This window comes from Sciurus vulgaris (genome assembly GCF_902686455.1).
Source record: "Sciurus vulgaris genome assembly, chromosome: 7".
Classification (NCBI taxonomy): domain Eukaryota; kingdom Metazoa; phylum Chordata; class Mammalia; order Rodentia; family Sciuridae; genus Sciurus; species Sciurus vulgaris.
Window position 1 is genome coordinate 83,839,548 of NC_136467.1, and position 22,480 is coordinate 83,862,027.

A 22,480-nucleotide genomic window follows, 5' to 3' on the forward strand; every position below is an offset into this window, starting at 1 on the left:
GTAGTGATGAACACTACATCCTGGAATATTTTGTTGGGAAGAAATATTGATATATGAATATCAAGACCTACCAAAGGAAAAGCCCTATGTTCTAGATGTATGGAGAGTAGAAAGCATATGTTGTAACAGACTTGTGATAAAATCACTTGAAGATAATATATAGTGCAGTAGCAATGGCATGTACTTGTTAAATAGCTTAAGGATCATTATATAGCAGTGTATGACCCTGCATTGTTCAAACAGGTAAGCAATAGCTTCCTATGGCTCTCAAATACTTCAAATGTGGCAGTGTAACTAAGGAATGCATTTTAAAATTTTAGTTTAACTGATTTCAAAACTGATATTTGATCTAGTTACTGGATCTTTTAAGCATGTTTGGAACAACTTGGGCATGTGAACCAATTTTTCTGACTATACATTAAAGGGAGTTAGTACAGATCAGGTATTTATGATAAAAATTTAGCATCTGAATTGAGATGTGCTACAATGTAAAAGATACACTGGATTTTAAAAGACAGTAAAAACAGAATATTAATCTCAATAATTTTTGAAATATTTATTATATACAAAATGATAATACTTTGGATATAGTGGCTAAGATAAAATACATTATTAAAATTATTTTAACTGGTTTTACTTTTACAATGCATATACTAGGATATTTTACATTACAGATGTAGCTTGTACTGTATTTGTATTATGTGGGTGGTAATATCATCTAAGAAGCTCTGTGGAAGAGTCTAATTCATGCATTTTGTCAATTTTGGGGCATCACAGTATTTTCCTAGTATATCTCATTGTCCTTTTATTCAAAAGTGTTGTTTATCATTCTTTTTGTTAATGTTGTGAAGTTGTTGATTTGAATCTTCATAAAATGGTCTGGACCTAGTAAGAAAATTATTAGATACATTGAGAGAGTAGTCCTCTGTGAATTTCCTCCTCCATTTTTTGTGAGGTATGGCAAGAATGTAAGACTGACTACTCTTGACCTGAGCTATTTCTCAGGACTGAGTTTATAGTGAGATTCTTTGAAGGATGAAGCAATGTCTCCTTTCAGGACAAGAAGATTTGCTTTTGTTCATAAATTAAAAAGCAGTGAATTTTTCAAGCTCAGTAGTCCTCAGCTATAAGAAACCTGCTGTCTGTGTAGCTATAATGTTTATGGCCATATTGTGCTTCCCTATGTAACTCAGGACAACGGGAAGCAATGACAATTTGCTGATGTTCATGCTCCTTGTGCCATGAGTAATAGAACTGTATTTCTGCCCCTGAGTCTCATGTATTCTGTCAGCATCCAAGAAACATAACAGGCTAAATTGCTAACTTGTAAATAGCTAAAATCATGAATTTGGAAAATTATTAGTTTTGATGGGATGTCAGAATTCCTTTTATATGTAAAGATTTCTGTCTTTAAAAATTTTAATTTGCGGAAGCTTAGTTTTTATATAAAAGTGTGGTGTCATATAAAAAGGATGAACTAAATGTGTCATTTTTTTCCTATATTGAAAATATTATACATGCACTTGTATGAATTGTTGGAATACAGAAGTGTGCACATATTACATTTACTTCCCAAGAACATTTCTCAGTAAGTTCTTGAAAGAGAAAAGGTGAACATTCTGTAGGACTATATTCAAGGACTGAAAGATCTTATAAAGAAACAGTTTATGTACTATAAATGGGAAACTTTATAAAAAGTATAAAAATAGATTAAAAAATACAAATACAATATATTTTGTTTGGAATTTTAGAGATGTTTTTTTTTCTTCTCTTTCCCCTTTACCTCAAAAGTTATAAGTACTTTTGAAGCAGCATGTATTGTTGCACTTTTGATTTTTTGTTGTACAGTTAATGAACTTGAGAGTGTGGATGACTGGTGATCATCTGGTTGGCCATCCCACTCTTTTGTTTCTTCTTCTTTGATTAGTAAAGGTTTTCCTAGGGTTTGGCCAACAAGGTTACAGACTTCCCGAGCTTTGCGCCATGCATTCTCAACAGCAACAAGACAGGCCTGCCGTCTGAGGAATTAAATGCAGAGGTTATTAATGACACTCAATGAACTGCAGCATTGAATAGTTTTGTTTAAGCAATTAATAAATTAGTTAAATATTGCTTACACTTACCGAAGATTCTCAACAGATCCTGGAGTATGATAGAATTGGGGTGGGCTTATGACAACAGAGCTATCTAGCTTTTCAACAAGGAAGTTACAAATATTTTGCATTTTTCCAAATTCAGTAAATGTAATGCAAACCTGTAAATGAAATGACATTTGGTATTATTTTCATGTCTGATGTACTATTTCAAATTTTTTCTTTAAAATATGAGTGAAAAAAAGTAAAGCTAGATTACAAGGTCCTTTTATTGTATATAGTAAGAAAGACTATTTGATATTTCTTTTCACACATTGCAGTTTTCATTTCTGGGAGTTTAAGACTTTAATCTCTCTTCTGTCCCTTAATTTTTGAGTGTATGTAACACAGTTCTAATAACTTTCAATGACACTGTCATTTTAACATCTGTATCAATTCTGGGGTGATTTGTCTCTGTTTTTTTCCTTATTATGAACTCTATTTCTCTGCTATTTTTCAGGCTGAAAATATAGATCAAATCTACAGGCAAATTTTTTTAGGGGCAAATATAAAATCCCACAGTGCATTTTGAATCAGCATGAACAAAAAGATGGAAGAAATATGATTTATTTATTTATTGGGAGAAATATGATTTAAAAAGCAGCATGTGAAAAAGACTGTAATTACTGACCACGGCTATAAACTAAATAGAACAAAGTGATGCAAATGCCAAAAAGTTAATTAAGTCTTATGTGTGTTACTAGAAAAAAACATTTTAGAGTAAGGATAATAATCATCTTCTTCTAACATGAACTAGTCAATCACAGTAGGACACTAAAGTTATAGATTCTTTAGGAGGAAACTGACTAAGGAAAGAGTTTGCATATAGTAGATGACCAAAGAAACTGAGAATTCTTACCACTAGAGAAGACAAAAGTAGCACCCATATGATAGTGAGCTTCAACTATAAACTTCAAAGAAATATTAGGCTTTCTTTTTTCTTCTGGGAGAGATACACTAACAATGGACAGGTATAGTAAGTCAATTTTGATATAGGTAAGAAAATGTGTTTATTACAGCCGCTCTGGAAAGCAGTGTGGAGATTCCTTAGAAAACTTGGAATGGAACCACTATTTGACCCAGCTATCCCACTCCTTGGCCTATACCCAAAGGACTTAAAAGCAGCATACTACAGAGATACAGCCACATCAATGTTCATAGCTGCTCAATTCACAATAGCCAGATTGTGGAACCAACCTAGATGCCCTTCAATGGATGAATGGATAAAGAAACTGTGGTATATATATACAATGGAATATTATTCAGTCATAAAAAATAATAAAATTATGGCATTTGAATTGGAGAATATCATGCTAAGTGAGATAAGCCAATCTCAAAAAACTAAAGGACGAATGATCTTGCTGATAAGCGGATGACACACAATTGGGGTTGGGAGGGGAGCAAGAATGGAGGAAGGAAGGACTGTATAGAGGGATAAGAGGGGTGGGAGGGGTGGGGGGGGAAGAAAAATATATAACAGAATGAATCAAAAACTATTACCCTAGGTAAATGTATGATTACAAAAATGTTTTGCCTCTACTTCATGTACAGAGAAACAAGATGTATCCCATTTGTTTACAATAAAAATGAATTAAAAAAAAAGAAAATGTGTTTATTAGATATCTGAAATACAATGGGTGTTACATATTCATGTTATGTATAAAATATTTTGAAAGAAGAATGAATAGTAAAAACAAAGATTGGATGAGATAATGGATGGAAAATGCTTAACACATGATGTTACCAGAGTCCTAGGCCAGGTTTCTGACTCCAGGGGTCCCAAACACGAATGAGAAAAGGTATATGAAAAGCAGGAAAGGATAATCAATAAGGTCATACTGGCAAGACCAAGTGAGATCTAGCTTCTAAGTCCTATCTTCAGGGCATGCATGAGCTATAGGTATAAACAGAGGATGGAATGTGGCAGGGCACAAGAGGTCTGCATAATTAAGCAGATTTGGTTAAACAGTGGTCTGTTGATCATTCTCTGAGTTGTTTCTACTAGATAAGTGCCAGAGAAGTCTACCACTGGAGAGGGCAATTTCCTCTTATTACTCAGGATGTTTATCCCCTAGACCTGTGATACTGGAAGGGGTACTTTTAGTTATGATATGGATAACTGCTCCTCCTTGGTTGGGGTGGGGGAACTCATCATGGGATATTATGCTTTAGCTATGAAGTGTCCCCCAAAAGCTCATGTGTGAGATAATACAAGAACTTTCAGAGGCAAATGATCGGGTTATGAAAGCCTTAACCAAATCAGTAGGTTAATCCACTTGAATGGATTAACTGGGTGGTAACTGCAGGCTGGTAGGGTGTGGTTGGAGGAGATGGGTCCCTGGGGATGTGCCTTTGAGGTTTTTATTGTGTCTTTATTGAACAGTGTCTTCTTGGTGTCCTGAGCTGCTTTCTTCCACTACACTCTTCCGCCATGATGTTCTGCCTGACCTCAGGCCCAGAGCACTGGAGTCTGCTATCTATGGACTGAGACCTTTGAAATTGTGAATGCCAAATAAACTTTTCCTCTAAAATTGTTTGTCATTTTTTGGAAATTTCATGGAAGGTGAAGGACAAGGTTTTTTTTTTTTTTTTTTTTTATTGTAAACAAATGGGATACACGTTGTTTCTCTGTACATGGCGTAAAGGCATACCATTTGTGTAATCATAAATTTACATACAGTAATGTTGTTTGATTCATTGTTATTTTTTCCCTTCCCCCCACCCCTCCCACTCCTCTTTACCCTCTATACAGTACTTTCTTCCTCCATACTTGCCCCCCTCCCTAACCCTAACTCTAACCCTAACATTAACCCTTCCCTCCCCCCCTTTATGTGTCATCCTCCACTTATTAGCGATATCATTCGTCCTTTGGCTTTTTGAGATTGGCTTATCTCACTTAGCATGATATTCTCCAACTTCATCCATTTGCCTGCAAATGCCATAATTTTGTCATTCTTTATGGCTGAGTAATATTCCATTGTATATATATACCACAGTTTCTTTATCCACTCATCAATTGAAGGACATCTAGGTTGGTTCCACAATCTGGCTATTGTGAATTGAGCAGCTATGAACATTGATGTGGCTGTATCTCTGTAGTATGCTGATTTTAAGTCCTTTGGGTACAGGCCAAGGAGTGGGATAGCTGGGTCAAATGGAGGGTCCATTCCAAGTTTTCTAAGGAATCTCCACACTGCTTTCCAGAGTGGCTGCACTAATTTGCAACCCCACCAGCAATGTATGAGTGTACCTTTCTCCCCACATCCTCGTCAACACCTGTTGCTTGTATTTTTGATAATCGCCATTCTAATTGGGGTGAGATGGAATCTTAGGGTGGTTTTGATTTGCATTTCTCTTATTACTAGAGATGGTGAACATTTTTTCATATGTTTATTGATTGCTTGTACATCTTCTTCTGTGAAGTGTCTGTTCATTTCCTTAGCTCATTTGTCGACTGGATTATTTGTATTGTTGGTGTAGAGTTTTTTGAGTTCTTTATAGATTCTGGAGATTAGTGCTCTATCTGAAGTATGATTGGCAAAGATATTCTCCCACTCTGTAGGCTCTTTCTTCACATTACTGATAGTTTCCTTTGCTGAGAGAAAGCTTTTTAGTTTGAATCTATCCCAGTTATTGATTCTTGCTTTTATTTCTTGTGCTATGGGAGTCCTGTTGAGGAAGTCTGGTCCTAGGCCGACATGTTGAAGATCGGGACCTACTTTTTCTTCTATAATCTGCAGAGTCTCTGGTCTGATTCCAAGGTCCTTAATCCATTTTGAGTTGAGTTTTGTGCAGGGTGAGAGATATGGGTTTAGTTTCATTCTGTTGCATATGGATTTCCAATTCTCCCAGCACCATTTGTTGAAGAGGCTATCTTTTCTCCATTGCATATTTTTGGCGCCTTTGTCTAGTATTAGAAAGTTGTATTTATTTGGGTTTGTGTCCGTGTCCTCTATTCTGTACCATTGATCTACCTGTCTATTTTGGTACCAATACCATGCCGTCTTTGTTACTATTGCTTTGTAATAAAGTTGAAGTTCGGGTATTGCGATACCCGCTGCTTCATTTTTCCTGCGAAGGATTGCTTTAGCTATTCTGGGTTTCTTATTCTTCCAGATGAATTTCATGATTGCTTGCTCTATTTCTGTAAGGTACGTCATTGGGATTTTAATTGGGATTGCATTGAATCTGTATAGCACTTTTGGTAGTATGGCCATTTTGACAATATTAATTCTGCCTATCCAAGAACATGGGAGATCTTTCCATCTTCTAAGGTTTTCTTTAATATCTTTCTTTAGTGTTCTGTAGTTCTCATTGTAGAGGTCTTTCACCTCTTTTGTGAGATTGATTCCCAAGTATTTTATTTTTTTCGATGCTATGGTGAATGGGGTAGTTTTCATAATTTCTCTTTCTGAGGATTCATCACTTATGTATAAAAATGCATTGGATTTATGAGCATTGATCTTGTAACCTGCCACTTTACTGAATTCACTTATGAGTTCTAACAGTTTTCTGGTGGAATTTCCTGGTTCCTCTAAGTATATAATCATATCATCCGCAAATAGGGATAGTTTGAGTTCTTCTTTTCCTATTCGTATTCCTTTAATTTCCTTGGTCTGTCTAATTGCTCTGGCTAGAGTCTCAAGAACGATATTGAATAGGAGTGGTGAAAGAGGGCATCCCTGTCTTGTTCCAGTTTTTAGGGGGAATGCTTTCAGTTTTTCACCGTTTAGAATGATATTAGCCATAGGCTTAGCATAGATGGCCTTTACAATGTTAAGGAATGTTCCCCACTATCCCTATTTTTTCTAGTGTTTTGAGCATGTAGGGGTGTTGTATTTTATCAAATGCTTTTTCTGCATCTATTGAAATAATCATGTGATTCTTGACTTTAAGTCTATTGATATGGTGAATTACATTTATTGATTTCCGGATGTTGAACCAACCTTGCATCCCTGGGATAAAACCCACTTGATCGTGGTGCACTATCTTTTTAATATATTTTTGTATGCGATTTGCTAAAATTTTATTGAGAATTTTTGCGAAGGACAAGGTTTGAAGACTTATGGATGCTACTCCAGAGGTCTGAAACAAGATGCTGTAAATGTTGTCTGTCTTCAAGAGGAATAGATAGGTAAGGTAAATTTAGGGCTAATAAACCCTGAAGTACTAGTTGTTTGTTCTTTATAGATATACATGACAGTAAAGTGTATTTTGACATATGGTACATACATGGAGTAAACTTATCCTAATTAGGATTCCATTCTTGTGACTGTACATGGTGTAGAGTTTTGGATGAACACTCCTTAGAAGATTACCATGCCTATGTGCAGAACTAAGCAGGAACACAATCCAAAGTTTAATAAAGGAAACAAACACAAAATAAAGGCAGAGAAGCCAAGGTTTCTCTTGCTTTCAGTTATGCATGAGAGCAACTGCAGACCTAGGTAAAGAGCCACTGCTTTTAACAAAGGCAGCCCCTCTAAGTCCTGGTTATAATGGGAGGCATTAAGGAAAAATAAGCGAGAACAAGGAGGGAGAAAACTATTATGAGTGTTATACTACTTTTTCTTTTGATATACATTACTGAATGTCTATAATACCTTAGGCTTTAAAATTTTCTCTTAAGATTGTGATTATTATAAGAAAGAACAAAAGGAGTGGCAAGTGTACCAATATAGGAATCTCAAAGCCAGGGTTTTTAATCCAACCCCCATTTCCCACACATATTCACTCACCTGCTTTAAATGGAGACATTTGGAAACTTTCTAACCTTCAACAAACTTATCCTCAAGCCAAGGTGGGTGGGTGGTTAGCTTGGCTTATCCTCAAGCCAAGGTGGGTGGGTGGTTAGCTAAAACATCTTTAAAATGCCTTTCAGAATGAAAATTTCATATAGTATGTGGAAAAGTAATGTTCATTAATCTTTTTAAAATTTACAGCTTTATTGAAGTATAACTGACAAACCAAAAAACTGTACACATTTAATATATACAACTGATGAATTTTATAGTAACCTGTTACCATTACCATAAGCAACACAATCAAGGCAATAAGCCCATTTATCACTTCCCAGAGTTTTCCTGTATTATTTGCTATTTTTTCTTTTTGTGGTAAGAACATTAAAACATGAAATTCACCCTCTTAAATTTGTAAGTGCACAATACCATATTAACTATAGGTACTATGCTGTAGAGTAGATATCTAGAATTTAGTCATCTTGTATAACTGTAACTTTATATCTGTTGAACCAGATCTTCTAGTCCCCCCTCCCACTCTACTTTCTGCTTCTGTTAAGTTTGAATATTTTAGATAGTATTTACTACTGGTGCTAGTCTAAGGGCAATCATGTATTGGATTATATAATATAATGTGAATTCTGGTCGCCAGATAATTATATCTTCTCTTAAGAAAACTGAATACAAAACATTAGAAAGGCAAGTTAAACTGAAGGAAAAGGACCAGGGTTCAGCCAAATCGTCATTTAGTCAGGTCTTAAAACAAGAAGCTCTAATGTACTCTTTGTACTTGGAAGTTCAGTCTCTTTAACAACTCAGCGTCTGAAAAATAGCTCAGTTTTTCATGAAGTCTGGGACTATTTCTTTTTCCTCCTTTCTCTTTGGTATACCCTCACAATAAGCCTCCTTAACTAAGACAACTTTCTCCTCTGTGTTTGTTACCATCTGAAGCTCTAATAGGTAATATCTACTACTGAAATGCTATAGTATACTCTCAACTTTCAACCTCTGTAATTTGGAATTTACTGGACTGTTCTTCATTCTGTTTTTAAAGGTGTTTTTTAGTCCCCACTACCATAAAATACTTTTGCCAAATATATCACTAAAATCATAATGAGTAATTTTAAATTTCCTTGAGATAGTTAAATTTTAAATGGTGAAATCACAAAACTATTAACGGTGTAACAAACAGGATATTGTTTACTAGCTCGAGATAAAAAAAGCCAGGATTGCAATTTTCATTCTAATTCTTGTTTTATGACCTTTAAGATGTCTAGGTCTAAGTTATCTAAACTTAATAGAAAAATTAGAGAAAAAAATAATCTATCATCTGCCTAGAGATAGGACCAGGTGATACTTTGAGGTACTTCCTACCTCTAAAAAAAAATAAAATAAAAAACAAAAGACTCTCTGGGTAAACAAGATTCCAGTCTAACCCCACTGTTCTTTTTCTCCTGTGACAAGGCGGCAACATGAATTAAGCACATACCCCAAACATTTGCTGTCAGAAACATACTATGATTTCATTTAAAAAATATCCTAATCATCAAATCTGTAAAGGAAAGTAAAAAGCTCTGGCAGTTGTAGGCTCTAAATAATGTTATCATCAATAAAGTGTACTTAAAAGCTTCCCTCTTCTTTTTTTTTTTTTTTTTTTTTTTTTTGTGGTGCTGGACACTGAACCTAGGCTCTCACAGGCAAGTGCTTTACCACTAAGCTACATCCCTAGCCCCTTCTTTTTAACTTGTGTAAAGGTTAAGTGGTTATTATTTCCAAATAATACTTAACAACACAGTAAAGTTTCATTGTGGAATAAAAGAATGTTAAAAAGTGTCTCAATCCTTTTTGTCATGACTTTATTAGTTTTAAAATTTTATTTGTTCTTTTTAGTTATACATGATAGTACCGTATATTCTGAGATATTTATGCAAACATGAAGTATGTCTTATTCTAATTAGGGTCCCAGTCTTGTGGATGTACATGATGTGGAGATTCACTTGGTGTGTTCATATATACACACAGGAAAGTCCCGTTAGATTCATTCCCTTTTCTTTCCTATTCCTACCCCCACCTTCCCTTCATTCCCCTTTGTCTAATCCACTGAATTACTATTCTTCCCCTCCCTGTTTATTTACTTTTCATCTAAGAGAAATATCTCTCCTGTAGTATTTCCTGCTCAGCAGGCAGTAATTTTACTAAAAGTTTATTCAGGTGGTATTTAACTATTTTCCTGTTGCTACTTTTATTCCATTTTAAATAATTTCTCTTAAATCTCATTAAATATAATTTAAAAGATCATCTATGTAACATCAAAAATTACTTTGAGAAAAGTAATCTTTTATCAATACTATGAAAAGCATGTCTCTGGTACATTTCAGTGCAAGAACAAAACTAAATGACAAATTGTCTCCATGAAGTCATGCTGTTTCCAATTTTTTGCTAAGTACATACTTCTGCTTCCATGTGATAAGCATTTTCCACTCTTCTAAAATCCTTTGTCACAGTTACATTTTCTGCCTGAAACAGAAAAGTACAATAGGATGATTATGAAGTGTGTGGCTATTAAATATAACTACTCTAAGGCATAAATTAGAAACTTGAACTTATTAAAATTAGGAAGACATAAGTATACAAAAAAAGAAAAGCCCACAAAAAACTCTGCTTTGCCTGATATTTTAAAACTGTCCTAAAAGTGCCACAAAATAAATTAAGAAACCTATAAATATTTGCTTAAATTTTGATCATAATTATATATAGTAGTAATTTAATTAGCATATGAAAAAAGTATTAACTTATGGTGTCATATATATATGAGGAATTGTTTGTACAACATATTTAATGTCAGAGGAGTATTTTTAAAAATGTACTTATAAATAAAACAAAAAAGTATAAACTTACTGAATACCTATTATGTGTACCTTATGGGCAAGTTACTCAATTTTTTTGAGTCTTAGTTTCTACATTTATAAAATCAGGTTAATATCACGTATACCACATTGAATTGTTATAAAAATTCAATGAGAAGTCATATGTAAAGTACGTGACAGAAAAGCCACTCAGCAAAGTAGATGCTATACTATGATGATAAAAATGTTTCTGAAACACTGAACCTGGTTCTGCTAGTTTCTAGAAAAGTAATATTAATCCTTTTTGATTCTCTAGGTTAATACAAGATATATGATTCTGATGAAAAAGTTAAATTTCTCATTTATTTTTCAAAAAGGTTTTTAAATTCATCCTTGGGAATAAGTATAACATTTTATATATTTTTGTCTCTTTCTAAATATATGTTAAATAAATATATAATTGTTATGTCAAATAATTTAATTGTTAAGTTGTAAGGAAGATGGCTGTATCTAAAGTTTAAGATATAAACTAATTATAAGCAATTAATGTTATCCAGAAAAATTCTAAAAGCTTTAATCTGAATATATAAACTGAAGTTCTAATTGTAGCTGTTATCTGTCACTCGCATAAAAATAACATGAATTTTTAAAATTATAAAGGTAATACCTGTTCATTGTAGAAAATTTAGAACACAGACACAGATAAGTATTAAAAAGCACTGTAAATACATATATATGGTTTATAATTTTTTTCACTAATTTAACAAGTTATTTTTCTGTCATTTAATATTCTTTTGTAACATAAATATCTTTTTGTTCTACTTTTTGATGTTTATTTTTTATCTACTTCATACATATGAGACTTCTGATTAAAGTTATTATAGAAATAGTTTTAGGAAAGGAAGCTGGAAAGAAAACATCTTATTTTTAATAGAGTTATTTTAAAAATATAAACATGTTCATTAAAGAAAGTCTAATACTAGAGACAAAGACAAAAAAAATCTCCAAACCCCATTACTATTAATATTTTAGTAAATATTTTACTAAACCATCTATCAGTGCATATAAATATATCTAGATCAATGTCTAGACGTTTTTGTTTTTTGGTGCTGGGGATTTAATTCAGGTAGCTTAACCCCTGAGCCACATCCCCAGTCCTATTTTTTTATTTTTTATTTTGAGACAGGTTTTCACTCAATTGCACAAAGCCTCCCTAAGTTTTTGAAGCTGGCCTTGAACTTGAGATCCTCCTGTCTCAGTCTCCCAAGACACAGGGATTACAGGTGTGTGCCACCATACCTGGCTAGACTTTTTCATAACTACATTCTACATACTATTTTGAACCTTTTTAAAATGAAACTTTCTTGTTTGGAATAATATTAAGTTTACAGGAAAGCCTGAGTCAAGAGAATCACAAGTTCAAGACCAGCCTTGGCATGCTAGTGAGGCCCTAAGCAATTTAGCTAGACCTTGTCCTAAAATAAAAAATAAAAAGGGCTGGGGATATGGCTGAGTGGTTAAACATCCCTGGGTTCAATCCTCAGTAGCAAAAGAGAAAAACAAAAGTTGCTAAGCTAGTATAGAAAGTTCCTATATATTTCAGTTTCAGACTTCTCTGATCTTATTATCTTAAATTATTTTAACAGCCAGGCTCAGTACCATGCATCTATAATTCCAGCAACTTGGGAGGCTGAGGCAGGAGGATTGTAAGTTTGGGGTCAGTCTCAGCAACCTTCAAGAGCCTGTCTCAAAATAAAAAAATAAAAAAGGGCTGGGGACGTGGCTCAGTGGTAAAGTGCCACTGGGATCAATCTCCAGTACTAAAAGAAAAAAATTATTATAATGGATTTGTTGGAACTAAAGAGCCAACGTTAGTGCATTGTCATTAACTAAGCTCCAAACTTGATTTGGATTTCATCAGTTTTTACACTAGTGTCCTTATTACTATTCTAGGATCAAATCCATGATATTGTATTACATTAATTCATTATGTCTCCTTTGATCTGTGGTAGATTCTCAGTCTTCCTGTTTTCATGACCTTGAAAATTTTGGTCATGTATTTTGCAAACCTCAACTTGGGTTTGTTTTCTATTTTTCTCATGATTAGACTGAGGTTATCTTAGGAAACAATATGATAGAAGTGAAATGCCTTTTCATTACAATGTATCTACATAACATTACTCAAGATATTAACCTTGTTCACATGGTTAAGGTAGTATTGCCAGGTTACTTCACTATGAAGTTACTATTTTTTCCTTTTCATACTTTATTAATTGGAGGCAAGACATAAAGTACACCCCATACTCACTCAGTAAATACTGACCTTAGGATGTGAAGTTGGCTCCTATATACCTCTGACATACTTCTATCCTTTATTTTTTGAGCACTTCTTTTTACTTTCTGGTACAATGTGTCAGGCTCATGTACTTTCCCTGTCCTCTAAAACTGTTTCTCCAAGAAGCATAGTAACTTCTGAGATTGCTATTTAGGACCAAGATCTTAATGCTACAACTGTTTACTACCATTGAAGAGTCATTCCTTCTAGGCCCTCTTAGTGGAAGAGCTAGATGATGCATCCTAATGCACACATACATACTTATCTATGATTGTTTCTGTATCTTTCTATTTCTAGGAAGGTAAATGTGGGTTCCTGCTGATTTTTTCAGCTTTAAATCAGAATCACAGAGTTCATTATAACTCTTTTTTCTTTAATAATGAGAAACCTGGTCCTCGCCATCCACCATCCACTTATTTATTCAACGTTAGTATACATGTAAAGCAGTTTCAGAATTGTTAATGTATACCCTCTTTAATTTCCAGTTCAAACACCATTTTCCAAGGTTACTTAGTACACTCCTTCCCTCCTGGAACACTTTCAGTGCAGTTATGTCATTCATTTGTAAGAGAGTTGGGTTCATTTGTCACAGACTGAATTCTACTCCTAGAGTGATCCTCTTATAGACTGTTTGATGCCTTTCCCCCCCCCACTTCACATATGCTAACGTTCACTCTTTTTGATCTACAACTCTTCGGTTTTTGACAAATGCATGCACTTATGTATCCACTACTCCAGTACCACGAAGAATAGTTCTTTCACCTTAAACGTTCCTCTGTGCATCCCCTTTATAGTCAACCACTTGCCTCTTCAACAGTCCCTGTCAATCACTGATCTGATTTCTGCCACCACAGTTTAGCTTTTTCCAGAATATCACACGGATGGCACCATAAAAATAAACCTTTTGGGTCTGGCTTTTTCCACTTAGCAATATGCATCTAAGATTCACTCATGATGTTCTGTGAATCAATTTCTGTACCTTTTATTGCTGAATAATATTCTTTTGCATAGACATAGCACACAGTTTATCTGTTCCCCTGATGAGAAACATCTTGGTTCCTTCCAGTTTTAGCGATTATAAATTAAACTGCTATAAACATTTATGTGAAGATTTTTTATGCGGACATAAATTTTTAATTCACTTGGATAAGTTACCCAGAGGTGCTGGTTTCTATAAGTCAACATTTAATTTTATAAGAAACAATAAAACTATCTTCCAAAGTAGACATCATTTCACCATTACGACTGAGAACTACTGTTGCTCTACATCCTCTCTGGCATTTGGTACCATATTGGGTTTTAGCCATTTTAATAAGCATATAGTGATATCTCATTGTGGTTTTAATTTCCATTTTCCTAATGACAAATGACATTGAACATATTTTCATGTATGTATTTGCCATTTGTATATAGTCTTTGAAGAAGTGTCTGTGTAGATCTTTTGTGAATTTTATTGAGCTGTTTGTATTATTGTCAAGTAAGTTATACATACATATATATATATATATTTATATTCTTGAAGTCCTTTGTCAGATATGTAATTTACAAACATTTTCTCCTAGATTGGATTGTCTTTTCATTTTCTTAACAGGTTTTTTTCCCTTTTTTTTTTTTTTTTTTTGTGGTGCTAGGGATTGAACTCAGAGCCTTATGCATGCTAGGCAAGTGTTCTACAAACTAGGTTACATCCCCAGCTCCCTAACACTGTTTTTCACAAAGCAATTTTTAAAAAAATTATCTTTTTGTTTGGTTCCTGGATTGTGCTTTTGGTAATATATCTAAAAACTCATCTTCAAACTCAAGGTCACATAGACTGTTTTCCTTTACTTTCTCCTAGAAGTTTCATGTTTTACTGTTGTTTATTCAAGTCTTTAAGCCCCTACTCAGCTCTCTGAGAATGGGCCTTGGGTCTCAAACACTTCCTTACAATAGATAAAGTACCCTCATCGCTTATACTGGGAACTGGGCTTATCGCCTTGCATGGGACTCTTTTCCTATTTAAGACCTAATGTGTAGGTAGTCCTCTGTTCCAATTAACTGTGTGTATCACATGGCTCCTGGACAACTCCACTGTTATAGTTGTCCCCATTGGGGAAGGGATGGGTCTTTTTATAGCAGCACAAGAGACAGACATGCTGGCCAATTGCCCTTCATCAGCTGCAGAGGGTTCTGCTGACTGTGGGAGACTGATACTCACTGATGCTGATTTTGCTTTCTATTCTTGCTGTCTATTTGAGTAAAGTGTTGCTTTATCCAGTGCTTGACTGCTTGTGTTTTCTTAGTGACTCCAACTCCAAGATGCAATGGAAGAAGTACTCAGACTTCTATTCTGATAATAAGCAACAGATGTCACCTGCTTAACATTTATACTTACGTCTGTTATCCATTTTGAACAAATTTTTATCTAAGGTGTTAGCTGTCATTCATTTCTTGTACAAGGACATTTGACTATTACAGAAAAGACTATCCTTTCTCTACTTTAGACCCCAGTGTCTTTCTCTCTGAATAAGAAAAAAAATTCTTAGAAGCAGTAAAATACTTCATTTAGCCCAGTGATTCATAAAAGGAAGCATGGGCAATTTTGAAAGCAATCTATATAAAATATATAAAATCTTGCTTATCAATATAGTCACATATTTGCTAAATTTTGAAATACAAATAATATAGGGAATGGGGAAATGAAAATTGCCTATTGGCAATCAGACTGAGAAGGTCTAAGCAGAATATAAACAATGCTTCCAAGAGAATATAAAAAGAACCCAAAGTTTTAAACAGAACCCACAGTTTCTAAGTTTCTAATTGAAAAGAACTAACTGCATCCACAACCTGCTTTTTATTTCTTAATAAACACAACTTTTTATTGCTTAATTATTGAGCTTTAACCAAAGGCAGCTCTAGACCAACTTTAATCCTCTGGGTTTCCTATGGGGAAAAAAAAGAATAAAATAGCAAATCACCATGCTGTCTTTGTTTCACTGATCCTTTTTCAGAACCACTCAGCACCAGCCTAAAACCTATTAAGAGACTCCACCTGACTCCACTTTAGTTGTGAAATACTCCTCAAGTCCTCTGGGATGCATTCTTTGCTGTACCATGCTAAATAAACTTGAGTCTGTTTTCCTATAGTTAAATTCCTGGTAGTTTAGCTGGTGGGCTCCCACAGAAAGTATGAGATCTGTTGTTTATTTATAAGGCAGTAGTTCTCAACCAGAGGATGATTTTGTCCTCTAGGAGCCATTTGTCAATGTCTAGAACATTTCTGATTGTCACAATGCAAGAAGGAAAGCACAATGCCATTATGTAGTAGTTAGAACCGATGACTAAGTGATCCTGTTAGTCTGGAAGTGAGAAGGTTCTTAAGATATGGGAAAAATCAGTTTCAGATAAACAGGCACATTTTGGTTACCCTATGGATAGGAGCCAGGAATGCTGCTGAGCATCAATTCATAGCCCCAGATGACAAAGAATCAGCCAATACAAAATGCACACAGTGATAATATTGAGAAACCATGCGAAAATCAAGTACAAATTAAAAAAAATTGAATTGTACAAGTCTAATTCATTAAGTTTTTCCATTTAAGCACTTTAATATATAAATACAACATAATGGTCAATATGGGACTATCTACTTAAACCACAGGAAGTTAAGAAGGTTAACATTTTCAATAACCATAAAAATTGTTTTCATAGAAATAAACTCAAAAAAGGTAAACATAAACTTCACAAAACCATAAAACTTTATGGAAAAAAATAACTGAATAAATGGACTGACACAATACTGTAAAATCAGTGATTATTCTAAAACTAACATATACATATACGTAAAAATGAACAGAAGTCTTATTTGTCTTAGAGAACTTCCCACCATCTAGAAATTCTGACTGTATTTCCATTTTGTCATTTAACATGTCCTGTTCCTTAGACAGGAAATCATTCAGGAGAACAATAACGAGGGGAGAATTCCCCCTCAAAGATTTTTATAAAGACTTAATTTAAATAGTGTGCTACTAATATAATTCAATTCGAGAACATCTGAAGAATGCAAAAAACAATAACTTGGTACATTTTAAAACAACAGGCAAAAGAGACAATATGAAATCTTCATATATTTTGCTCCTACTCCCTCAGAGTGGAATCTCCAATAGGTCTTTATTGCCTTGATATCATGTCTGACTTGCCACAGGATTAGGTTAAAAGATGTACAGATATCCAAATCTAGGCTGGTCTATGGCATTTCCCTGGTCACAAAGACAAGTTTAAATTATCCAGTTATAGTAAATTGCAGTTTTTTTTTTTTTTTTTTTTTTTTAACATGGATGCATTTATAAGTACAATTGTCTTTTTAAGATATAGTATGGTATAAGGCTTAGGACTGTTGTAGCCATTTTGTATCATGCGGGAAGCAGGTGAAGCCAAGGGAACTACATCAAAATAAAGTATTGACCATATCATACTTAATAACCCATGTTACAACTTTTCACTTATGTAAAGAAATAATGTTTTAATTAGCAAAGGCAGTTTGAGATAGATTCTTGAAAATACAACAATGATAGACTTTAATAAATTGCCTCGGTACAGTTATTTACAGTCAAGAGAAAACACAACTCTTATACTAAGGTAAATTCCAAACATAGTATAATGCACTATCAAGGGTCCCTAAAGATTTTAGACACAACAGTTAATGGCTATATAACATCAGGCTTAGGAAGGACCCAATAAGCAGTACATTAAAAGCAGAAAACATACAGAAAAGATGAATTAATTTGGCTAAATAAAACTTCACAATTTTGAATGTTCACTAGTATAAGCTAAATTATATGGCAAATAAGAAACTGGGAAAAAACTTGTGCAATAAATAATAGACAAACTTTTAACTATTTTGAGGTTCTTATAAATTAAACAGGAAAAGACAATGGAAAAATAGGCAAAGTATTATGATCTGGAAATTAATATTTAAAAAGTTTAACTTTAAAGGTTAATAAAAAATAACAATCATTTTTTTTTAGACTTAATGAATTGGCAAAATTAAGGAACAAAATAATACCTGCCATCCAGATGGTGGTATAAACTTTTTTTCCTAGACTGCAATTTTTCATCAAATGTCAAACATACACACACACACACACACGTATCCTAGCAATTAAATGTCCAAAGAACATTAACTAAGGATTTATATAAATATGTAGCTAATATATATGTTCAATCTTTTCCTATTATTCTCTGTGTTAACTTGGGTGAGCCCAGGAACAGATCCTGGGACAAGGAATTAAGTACAGGTGATTCTGAAAATGATCCCATAGAATACCAGGATGGGAGTGGGAAGAGAGACAGAAGGAAAGGAAGTCACTGTCAAGGAAATTACCCCAAGTGTGACTCAAATATAATCCTGTAGAGAAACTCTGCAACTGGGGTGGAACACATGCCTCCAAGTTATTGTACTCAAGGGGAGAGGAAGCTGGGGTCTCCTCCTCTTAGTCATTCCTGTTTCATTTAAGCCTTCAATTGAAGGTTGCTAGGAATGAGGGGATAGGAATTAATTCCCAAGCATATTGTCTGACTTTATATGCAGGCAGGGTGAATTCTGGCGGCCAGGGAAAACTTTCATTTCCAGGCAAAAAATTGTTGCCTGAAACATATGTTGGCAGATAGATGTTGGGCCTGCATGCAAACAAATGTGAAAAGACAACAGATAAAAGTGGGAGCTATTAGTATCATCTGCTCAATCATCCACTGCCAAGAGAATAAAGTAAGCAACATACTTTAGTAGTTAAGAGCATGGGATTGGGGGGTCAAAATTCATGAAGTGTAAACTCTGCCACCTCCCAGATGTGAGCAAGCTATCTGTCAGGAATCACTCCGGTCCTGAGAGTTCTCATCTGTAAAACAGCAATTGAAGTACTGATTTTATAGGGTAGGAATACTAAATGAAATAGCACTTTGTAAAAGGTCTAGCAATAAGTAGTTTATCATCAATAATATCTAAACTCTTCAGTAGGGCACATTAGGTTTCCTCCAAGTTCTGCCTTTAGCTTTCTTCTTCAGTCTTATCTCTAATTTCCCTTTATGTCCCCCAGGTCTTCTGTGTCCTAGTCATTCTAAACTGCTGGTAGTACTCAGAACATATATGCTTGTTGAATTTTAATGAGGAACAGGAATGCTTTCCCTTCAATTATTGTTTAATATTTGACAGATGTGTCATTTCCTTTATGAGATCTTACTGAAATTCCTCAGATCATTACTTTATTTCATACTCTACTGTATTATGTACATACTTATATTAGTCTGCTCCATTCTTGAGACTCTTCAGCAGATTGCCTTTATTAGAGGCTCCAGTAAACTGCCTTGCCCCTTCACTATGTATACCTAATGTGATGCACGTGAACGTAACTCATGAATGCAAAAAAGGCCTCTATTTTGGAGAGATTCAGTATATAAGACAAGTAAATCAAGAATTAGGGTGATGTTTTATTGAGGAATGGAGTATCATATGGTAAGGATTTGTGTTATATTAGGAAAGGAATGGCAAAGAGGTGTGTTTGGTCTAGTTCCTTTTTTTTTTTTTTAATGGTTTGAACCCAGGGCCTTGTACATGCTAGGCAAGCACTTTACTAACTAAGCTATATCCCCAGCCTTGGCCCGATTTTTAAAGAGAGGAAAAGTTAGCTAGACAAAGAGAGGAGAGAAAGATGACAGGAAATGAAGAGAGTTAAGCTCCATATAGTAAGCAAAAATTTAGACTGTGAGGAACCTTTTAAGTAGGAGAATGATGTTTATAAAAAACTTACAACCTGGGCTTTGGAAGCACAAGGCCTGGGGTTCAATCCCCAGCACCGCAAAAAAAAAAAAAAAAAAAAAAAAAAAAACAACTTACAACCTAATATTCTGAAGTTTAACTTTGTGAAGACAAGTAATTCATACTGAAAAGTAATATAAATGATTTTTATTTACTGAACAAATCATCTACATGATTGCTTTCCTTCATTAGCAGAGAACTGGGAGATTAGTATCCTTTGTCTTGCCTTAAACATTGAATCTTAATGTAATTACTGTGAGCTGGACTTAGCAATTTATTTTGTTTTACATATTAGAATTCAGAGACTCATGACCTCAGTTTATGTTTTATGTAAATAATTTAATTCAAACAGGATTATGGCACTGGTAGCAGGTTTTTAAGAACTATTTTTCTATATATTAAGCCCATTTATGCACATTATTTACAATTAGCATTTGAATTCTTATAAATTGTAAAATCTCTTGGAGAATTTTTTTTCTAAATGACTTAATAACTCTTATGTTTGTAAATGCAATACAACCATGTTTTCTTATTAAAATACAGACTTGCTTTTCAGGGATTGGCATTTCTAGCAATAGACTGGAAGAATGACTGCACTTATACAAACTCAATTTTCCTCTGTATAAATAACAACTTTGGTCTTTAGGGTACAATTACCTTAAAATGATGAAACAGAAACAGTTGATGTCTATGGTTTCTAATTTTCTTTCTAATTATCCGGAGCCTGGCATAGTTGGAAGCAACTTAGATTTTGATTTCAGAACACACAAGTTCAAATACTGCTCTGCTAAAGTTCAGGGCATTACTTAACCTCATTAAATCTAGAAAATGGGACTATTGAAACATGACTAATAGGGTTGTTGTGTGGCTAAGATAAAGCTGGCTCAATTTTTTCTTAGGAGTGGGATTAAGGTAAGATCTATTAAGATTTATTTTTGGTGGGCATCTCTGTTCAGTAGAGGTGTTTTGCATGTGTCAAATCCACAATACACTGGTTTAATTGTTCTAAAAAAATTGAAACCAAGAATGTTCAAGACTTTGGGGGGGCGTTTTAATAAACTTAAAGTGGATGCTATCCCTTCCCCCGCTCTGCAATACTGTTTACCAAAAATACTGAAGAACCACGCCATACAAGGCTTCAACACTCTTGGGAGGAAGCAGGTCATGCTCTTAACTTGCCAGTCCCTGAGGCAGAATAAAAATGACAAAAAAAAAGAAAAACGGGAGCGGGGAGAAAAGCAAGTTTAGGGTCCAGTTCTCTACTTAGCCAAATATTTACATCCAACATTTCAAGTTTTAACATTTCATCAAATATAAAAACCAAATCGCTGCGTATATCGCCAGATAAAAACCTACCCAATCTGCATTTTTTTCCCCAAGTTTACTGAGTCAACAATTGCTTTCATCGAGGACATGAAAAGGTCAAAGAGATTCACTTGAGCGGGTCCTGGTGCCTTCACACATGCTGCAACCAAGAGGTTCTAAACGCCCAAGAATCTCCACACCCGCACTCCCGCCAGTGGTCGGTGGGGCCCACCCAGCCACCCAGCCCTTTGTGCTGTGCGGCTGGAAGTTTCTGCTCCGCTAAACTCTCACCTGCAGACCCTGCTGCTGGAGACACTGCGTGATGTAGTCCAGGCGGCGGCCAACACTCCTCTTGGCCTCGGACGCCGCCGCCTTGGTGCTGCTCACCCGCACTTCCACCCGTGCCCGGTCCGGGCCAGCAGACACCTCCGCAGTGCCGCTCACGTGCACTTCGCGGGTCGCGGCGTGGGCCTGTGCTGAGGAAAGGGGGCGGCAGACATCGGGCAGCGTTTCTCCACCCGGGACCAGACTGTTCTCCCGGCCCCGATCAGCCCAAGGAACCAGTTCTACGAACACGCGCGACGGAGGAGCCCGCTGCAGCGACATAACGAGGACCGCTGGGTTTCCATGGCAACTCCCGACTGACGGCGGCCAACTGGGCGGCGCACCGCGCAAAGGATGCCGGGCTGGGGTCGGGGGCTGGAGCTTCCTCCCGGCGTGCGATTTGCCTTGTAGAAAATCTTCCCGCGGTTTTTTTTTTTTTTTTTTTTTTTTTTCCCCCTGAGGTTTCGACTGGGCGCCTAGGTATAGTTAACACGTTCACTTTACGGCCTTAAAAATCTTAGCGCGCTTTCCCTGTGGCCTCCCTCGCAGTTAGCTCCGCCGTCCCACATAATCTCGGCGTCGGTCCTCAGCCTTCCGCGCCCCGCGGGGAAAAAGCGAGAAGAGGGCTTGAGCGGCTGCGCCAGGGTTTCTGTCCTGAGTCTGGTTGCCCGAAGCCTGGTTTTCGCCACTTTCTTGTGCCCGCTCGGGCTCCAGCTCTTTGAGATTGCCATATATAGTGTAGCTCAGCTGCATTTTTAAAAATTTTAACTTATTTGTTCGCTGAAGGTTTCTGTTGGGATTAATCACTTTCTGTCAGTGTAACTTGGGCAGTTTGTGGTTCTTCCAGTCTGTTCCTCCAAAGCGATATTGGTGGTTATGTTTCACATTTGCCGTGTGGTTATGAGGTGCTCATTGGATGTAGTGTACTTGGCATATGGAAAGCAGAGTATTGGATTGTTATTCCTCATAATAGCTAAAACTTTTGCAATGATTTCCTCTCATGTTTT

General features: G+C 35.4%; 1 protein-coding gene and 1 long non-coding RNA gene across 3 annotated transcripts; one reads left to right on the forward strand and one right to left on the reverse strand.

Moving 5' to 3' along the window:
• Nucleotides 1-542: 542 nt before the first annotated feature.
• On the reverse strand, nt 543-21,906 carry IRAK1BP1 (interleukin 1 receptor associated kinase 1 binding protein 1). Of its 2 annotated transcripts, XM_079146609.1 has the most exons (4): nt 21,441-21,905; nt 10,322-10,387; nt 2,124-2,254; nt 543-2,018 (listed from the first exon to the last, which is right to left on the reverse strand). In XM_079146609.1, exons 1-4 carry the CDS (start codon nt 21,753-21,755, stop codon nt 1,748-1,750), a joined length of 783 nt encoding a protein of 260 aa, XP_079002735.1. In that variant the 5' UTR covers nt 21,756-21,905; the 3' UTR covers nt 543-1,747. The 2 variants fall into 2 exon arrangements, with proteins under 2 accessions (XP_079002735.1, XP_079002736.1); XM_079146610.1 differs by lacking the exon at nt 10,322-10,387 and having other exon boundaries at nt 21,441-21,906.
• On the forward strand, nt 3,624-10,314 carry LOC306665259. The gene is made up of 3 exons (XR_013764954.1): nt 3,624-4,707; nt 7,186-7,932; nt 7,971-10,314. It is a non-coding gene; the product is annotated as an uncharacterized lncRNA (long non-coding RNA).
• Nucleotides 21,907-22,480: the final 574 nt, after the last annotated feature.